The 7,314-nt window shown below is 34.0% G+C and overlaps 1 protein-coding gene across 1 annotated transcript in view; it reads left to right on the top strand.

Moving 5' to 3' along the window:
• Positions 1–6,394, top strand: part of LOC117108211 (microtubule-associated tumor suppressor 1 homolog A-like) — a 7,892-nt gene extending 1,498 nt beyond the window's left edge. The window contains exons 2-5 of the mRNA XM_033250172.1: positions 3,597–3,875; positions 4,178–4,296; positions 4,518–4,615; positions 4,822–6,394. Coding sequence (XP_033106063.1) covers positions 4,279–4,296; positions 4,518–4,615; positions 4,822–5,104 — 399 coding nt within the window. The 5' untranslated portion in view covers positions 3,597–3,875; positions 4,178–4,278 and the 3' untranslated portion in view covers positions 5,105–6,394. The remainder of the gene's footprint in view (positions 1–3,596; positions 3,876–4,177; positions 4,297–4,517; positions 4,616–4,821) is intronic.
• Positions 6,395–7,314: the final 920 nt, after the last annotated feature.

Here is a 7,314-nt window from a genome sequence, read left to right as displayed (position 1 = left end):
GTCTGTAGACAGGCAGTTTATAATGGTTTGTTGGAATGTGTTTTTACATGCTTTAAGTTTGAGTATTGATACACAATAAATATTGCATTGTATGGGTTTCTTGAAAATAATTTATTATAATTAATTAATATTCTTTATTAAGTGCATTCTATTTTTTAGCTTGAGTCTTTCTTAATACTCATTATAAACCTTAATGATGATGATAATGATGATGAATAAGATAATCACAAGAATATAGCATTGAATTTGTCAGTGGTGAATTTTGATAGGGAGGCAGCTGGCAGCACAATAGTGAAAACTGATATTACACGATATTACATGATATTACATGATATTTGAAACATGAAAATGACATTTAATGTTTTGTCTGTTATATTGCTAAATATATTTATATATATACGGGATCGGCAGCTACCGGACCTGCTATAGTGCCACGCCTACATGTAGGTTAATTCATTACATGTGGGAGTATACTACTAGATAGTGCCTCACTTTTTGATGCATTACAAGCGACTACCATTTCAAGTACTGTTCTGTGTATTGTATACAGTAGCCCCTTTCTGTTGTTTTGCTCTACAGCCTCGCTTCACAAACTTTTTTTCCCCTGGGGCTCATAGTGTGATTTTCCACACTCGACTCGACCCCCTATAAATTGATAGTAAATTTCAAAGTGATTTTTTAATCCCGAAATTTTATACTCATTTTTTACACTATTCGACATTGGTAGTACTATTACATAAATTATTTGATTGGAATACTATTATCAGTGGTGGAATCAAGGAACTCCTTAGAGAGGTCTGTGTGAGGAATTTCTACAGATAGAGGGTCTAACCCACTTCAGCCCCAACATGGTTAGGGCTGAGGTAAGATATTTTATAATTGTGGCACCTCTGAAATAAATTTCACTTAGCAAAAGTACTTTACTGATATGCAGGGCCCAACATTTTACCGCCCCATGACTTGTTACGCCACTGCGGGCATATAATAAAATATTGGTTTGATAAGGGTTCACCTAAATACTCTGGTGCCTAGCTAGCCCTTTACTATCAATCCTGAACAGTAGGGTAACGCATGTGCTTTCTGGGTCCCAGTATAAATGGGCCCCCGAGAGGCCTCAGGGGGCCCACTAACTGCTACCAAACATTCTACCACAATGCCTTGACTATACGGTAACCGTTTCTATTTAAAAGAAACAACTACTGTAGACCAAAATCCCATAAACACACTTTTTGACAGATTTATTAGAAAGGGGCCTTCTACTACAACCCAACATTTTCTATGAAGCATTGACCAGGAGTTTTGTGTAACCAGGGTATTTGTACTCTTTTCTAATTGTTAGTATTGCATGTGTTATTGGTATTATTGAAAAGATTACAAAATTGTGAAAATGATTTAAAAAATTATAATCTACCTGGCGTCATTTTATGTATTTTAAAAATCATAACATTTAAACCTATTAATGGACGGATTTGGAGATGGACGTCACATGACTTATCTTGGATAGTGTAAACAATCGACTGACTCAGACATACAAAATTTGATAATTCTATCCATCTACCCCGGCCCTTTTTCCATATTTCCGCAAATTTTTATATGTTCTAAAAATCTATATCTCATTAATTGCTTTTTATCTCATTAACAAAGTTTTTTGTCAAAGTTTAAGAAGAAAATTTTCTGAGCTGTTTCTATTGTTCATGTTTTCTTCATCTTAATTTGTTGGGTTTCTTTTATTCTATATAAATACATTTCCGAAATACTGTAAAGAAATGAATGTAAAAGTTCACTGCACGTTTTTGCTTGTCTTTTATGGGGTTCATTTCACTTTTATTTCATAATAATGAATGACATGTCTATATTAATCCATAAGCCAACCACAAATTTTAAAACAACGACCTTGTACAATAACATTCCACTCACTGATGGAAGCATGCTAAAGTAAAAATAAGTGATGGTATTTGATATTAATTAGTAAGGTAATTATTAACAAAAAAAATGATATTTTTACTATTTTAATTTTCATGTCGTAATCGACTGACATAACAAGTTTTATGCAGTCCCCCCCCCCCCATTGCGATTCATTAATTTTTGCTCATAGTCATAAGCATGGGTGGTAAAGAATTTCGTAGTTGATTATTGAACTTCCCCCCTTTTTTGGGGGGTGGGGGAGGGCCTACACCCCTGGTAACGCTTGTGTTGTGGCCATCCCACCACCAAAGACCATACTGGTTCTGCATTTACACTGCACTTAGGCCTACTAACGATTCTGTTATCTTTGTGTAAGCCTTGCAAACAGACACATGCACCTGAGTAATGAAAGATCAAGGTTTACTTGATTTAATTACTGATATAAATATTTTTATCATTTTCACTTTGGTTTATGTGCATTACGAAGTGTCATATATCGTATTTGATTCTTGACCTGCAGTTTGATTAAAACTGCAGTTTTCTGGCCTGTGATTGGCCAATAATAATAATGTTATCAACAAGGGTGTTTTAGGGTTAATAAAGGTAGGTAGGCTTGATAATGTTGATAGGTTTGTGTTTGTTTATATTTGCATAAGTTTCGATGGATCAATACATCCATGATTAAGAGCATGTAACCTATTCTCACTAATGAAAGTTGCACGTATGCAAGCGTTTATGCATTGACCTAATTTATACGTTTCACACAAATTTCAAATTATAAATATGTGTGTAAATATTAGGATCTACCCAGTAACTCTTAAATAATATTTTATGCCTTAACAATTATCTGTGGGAGATTACCCACCCCAGTCACATTAGCGAAAATACTTATACTGATATGCAAGGGACCCCCAAAATTTTCCTGCCCCTGGACCCCATGACTTGTCTTTACGCCACTGCGGGCGCATATTATAATAAAATATTGATTTAATATTGGGTTCACCTAAATACCGTTTTCAATTCGTCAGAAATATAGTAAATTACCACATATAAATTGAAATTTTTTTTTCTTTAATATTAATATAAGTTTTTTGCAAACCTGCTCACGACCCAATCCAAAAGTTAAAATTGGGATTTTAACTTTTGCACATGCGATGAAAATACTTATGAGCCTAGCCTAGATGAGGATTAATATTGTTTATATGAAAATTTGCTTTCACCATTTTGGCTAACGATGCCATTTTTTTTTGGCCAAACCGTGTCTCAAACAAACAAACTAACTAACTAACGGCTAGTGTGAGCGTAACATTCCATGTCTTGGCTGTTAGTGTTACCCATTTCCTGTCTTGGCTATTAGTTTCCCATCCCCTGTCCTTGCTGTCACCCATCCCCTGTCCTGTCTATCACCCCCTCTACTGGCTGTCACCCTGCCAGTTGCCCATTCCTTGTACTAAAGCACACATTCCTTCTGTTGGCTATCTCCCATTCTTAGTCTAATTTCTAAATAAGTACTAATTTTTGAGTTCTTCCTAGTAAGAAAATATTATAAAGCTCTGCCTATCCCCACTATTAAATTAAAAAAAAAAAACTATTGTATATCCATATATAGTCATGACGTGCTTATATATGGTCATGATGTGACGTCATCATGACCATATTTAGGCATGTAATTGTATGTTTCATTTGTTCAGTTATCTGACCAAGCTGAGCAGAATGATCAGCTGACTGAAACATTAAAAACAAAGTATGCTGATGAAAAAAGACTTCTCCAAGAAGAAAATGCAGCTGCAACAAAGAAAATGAGGAATGAGTTCGAAATTGAAGAAGAGCAGAAAAGAATGGCTGCAGAGAATCGGGAACGCCAGCTCCAAAATGACGCATTCAATTTAAAATTTCAATGTGAACGATTAAGACACAAATGTAAGATGCTCGAGGATGTCCTTCAAAAAGACTCGGATGAGAAACTTCAGGTGAATTTTTAAATTAAAGGAGTTTGATTGGATCATGTGATTATAATTAGGATCATGGAATTTTAAACGTGATCAGTGTGATAGTTAATACATGGAGGAAAGAAATGAATTAGATTTTTTTCCTCTATGGTTGATAATTTTTAAAGCAATACCAATGTTTATGTACTGTTAGTGTTCAGGAACCTCTCTAAAAATATATTCCAGTTATCATTCCCGATATGTTGTCTCAAATGTTTGCTGATATGTATTGTATTTTTTGTTTTTGTGATTTAATATTAATTTTATAATGGCTTTGTTAACAGGCAGCGATTGCTCAATATAAACATTTACCAAAGGAGGTTGAAAGCCTGAAAACAGTGCTGGAGCTGAGGAACAAAATGTACATGATTTACGAAGGCAAAAAATGGAATTAGAAAAAGAGGTAAGGGGGTGTAATGAGGGGAAGGGTGTTGTGACAGATTGTAAGGGGTTTATAGAATGAAGGGAGTGTTGTGATCATTGGAAGTACTTTAGTTTGATGGCTACAAATATTGATAACTTTCAAACTCAAACATTGAGATCAGAATGACCACTTACGTTTATGTTAAGGCAGTGTTGACTAATCATTATCACTTTTTTATTTTATTTTGTTTGCATTAATAGCTTGAAGTGATTCCTGAACATGAAGAAAAGATAAAACGATATGAACGACGTATTGAAGAATTAAAAGCAATTGTTGGAAGGAAAGCCGATTTAGAGAGGTACCTAAATTTTTTATTTAATTTCTGTAATGTATTAGTGTTCAATTCTGAATTTTAGATGTTCTACCAGTTTTTAAATACAAGGTGTATTTTGTCACTAGAACAGTAAAAAAATGTCAAATTGATTATTATCTCATCAAGAAATCTGATAAACATGAATGAACAAATCATGATGTTTGTGACAAATCCTTTGACGTATCTTGCAGACAATTATCATCCGAACACAGAGCATTGAAGGAAACGTTAGACAAACAGTCGACGGAAAAGAAACGCCTTTCAATGGAAAATGAGGAACTCGTTTGGAAACTACAACAAAGTGAGTGTGGGTCCCCAGTTTGCTTGACTCCACCTACCCCTACAAGGACGACACGAATGCCTTCTCCAACCAATTCATTTAGTCGCACAAATCTGTTACGTTTAAGCTCATCGGAGAGTCACGATAACGTGTTCATGTCGTATGAACAGAAGATGGACCAGAGTTTAAATTGACGGATGAATAAATAAGTCATCCACCATTTTGAAATTCAAAACCTTTATAAAACTTTGAGGAATTTGTAGTCAAGTTTTACACAAAGGGAATATAATTCTGTAGGTATATTGTTGAAACAAAATCCCGTATTAATAACGTGGGACTGTCGGAAAATACAGTCCTATAGGAAAGCGGAGGGACTGTTTACATACACCCTATAGGAAAAGACAGCAGAAACTAGGAAACAGCATTCATATGGGAAGACAAAATCAACTTTTAATCCTACAATATTTCAACTCAACTTGATGCAATTTTGTTGACAAACAATGAATGTATACTTACATTACAGAACAACTAATGAATATTTAGCTTTCAAAAATAACCAATTAGTGTGGACCAATTAATGACTTTAATCATTTCTCGACTCAACTCCAGTTTACGTATATCAGGTGGAATAGTTAGTATTCTGCTACTTTTCACAAAATACCGAAAGGTCCACTGATTAATCTCAGATAAGAAAGTATAATAATAAATCTGATGATGACATAATTAATGTTGAAATGTTGAATCCCAACAAGTATTTCAATACGTGGAGTATGTATTATACTTTCTTTTCACAAACTAAGTATTGGAATGTAATCTGTTTTAGCACTGTGTATCCTGAACACTAAATCTGGGTTTTGATATCCCATAATAAGATTATATGGTAACTGAGTGTGTGTTGGCAATGTGAGGTAAAGTGTTCAAGGTGTAGGTTGTGTCTCAGGAATGAGGAAAGAAAATTGTACTTTATTTAATATGACAGCAAAATGTTGTACTTTATATAATGTGGAAGCCAAATGTTGTATATGGGCTGAGTAGATTGCTTCACCAATGAGTATCAGGTGCAGTCTGGTGTGGTAGAGGGCAAGCGGTTGCCTAGATTGATTCTAGTGATTAATGGGGCAAGTAAAGTGTAGTTGCTCACTGAGTTTTGGGCAAGTAGTGATGAGTTTTTGTTGAGAATGAATATTGTTTAGGTTATTGATATAATGATCTGGGGTTATTGACCTCCAATTTAGGTCATTGACCTTTTGGTATTATTCTGTTGAAACTTTTTGTGTGTGGATTGTAATGATTACAATTGAGTTTGAGAAGACATCTTTATATGAATGACATCATTTCTATAAAAAAAAAAAAAAAGAATGACGCCATTGATTGTATAGTGAGATGAATGTGTTTGCAAATAGTTTGGTTTTTCTTGCTGAAAATAGGCTGAAAATGTTCAATAGCTTTCAACCTAACTGTTAATAAATTAAGTTGTATTGTTATCCTTATTTGTAATTATGTTTTTAATTTGACAATAATGTTGAATAATTATATTTAGTTAAATATTTTGATCCTGTGTGTTGCTGTAGTTTTGCATATTTTATGTATACTACTGCTATATTTCTATGTATTGTGCCCTTGTGTGTTGCTGTTGTGTCTATGTATGTTTCTGTTGTGTTTCTATATATTGTGTGCATGTGTGCTGTTGTAATAATAATAATAATGGTGGAGATATAAGGCACATATTGTCATGTCACCTTTATGCGCATGAAAATGTAAAGTAGGTTTGAAAAAATATAAACCTGTACAGTATATAAATATCAAAATAATGTGTGGGATCAGAATGACCACCTACGTTTATGTTAAGGCAGTGTTGACTAATCATTATCATTTTCCGGATTTCTTATTTATTTTATTTTGTTTGCATTAATAGCTTGAAGTGATTCCTGAACATGAAGAAAAGATAAAACGATATGAACGACGTATTGAAGAATTAAAAGCAATTGTTGGAAGGAAAGCCGATTTAGAGAGGTACCTAAATTTTTTATTTAATTTCTGTAATGTATTGGTGTTCAATTCTGAATTTTAGAAGTTCTACCAGTTTTTAAATACAAGGTGTATTTTGTCACTAGAACAGTAAAAAATGTCGAATTGATTATTATCTCATCAAGAAATCTGATAAACATGAATGAACAAATCATGATGTTTTTGACAAATTCTTTGACGTATCTTGCAGACAATTATCATCCGAACACAGAGCATTGAAGGAAACGTTAGACAAACAGTCAACGGAAAAGAAACGCCTTTCAATGGAAAATGAGGAACTCGTTTGGAAACTACAACAAAGTGAGTGTGGCTCCCCAGTTTGCTTGACTCCACCTACCCCTACAAGGACGACACGAATGCCTTCTCCAACCAATTC

The sequence above is a fragment of the Anneissia japonica genome, unplaced genomic scaffold (assembly GCF_011630105.1).
Source record: "Anneissia japonica isolate Jap-2015-1 unplaced genomic scaffold, ASM1163010v1 scaffold7797_len75038_cov128, whole genome shotgun sequence".
Classification (NCBI taxonomy): domain Eukaryota; kingdom Metazoa; phylum Echinodermata; class Crinoidea; order Comatulida; family Comatulidae; genus Anneissia; species Anneissia japonica.
Note: the sequence above shows the minus strand (reverse complement) of the source record. Positions and strands in the feature narration are given on the sequence as shown.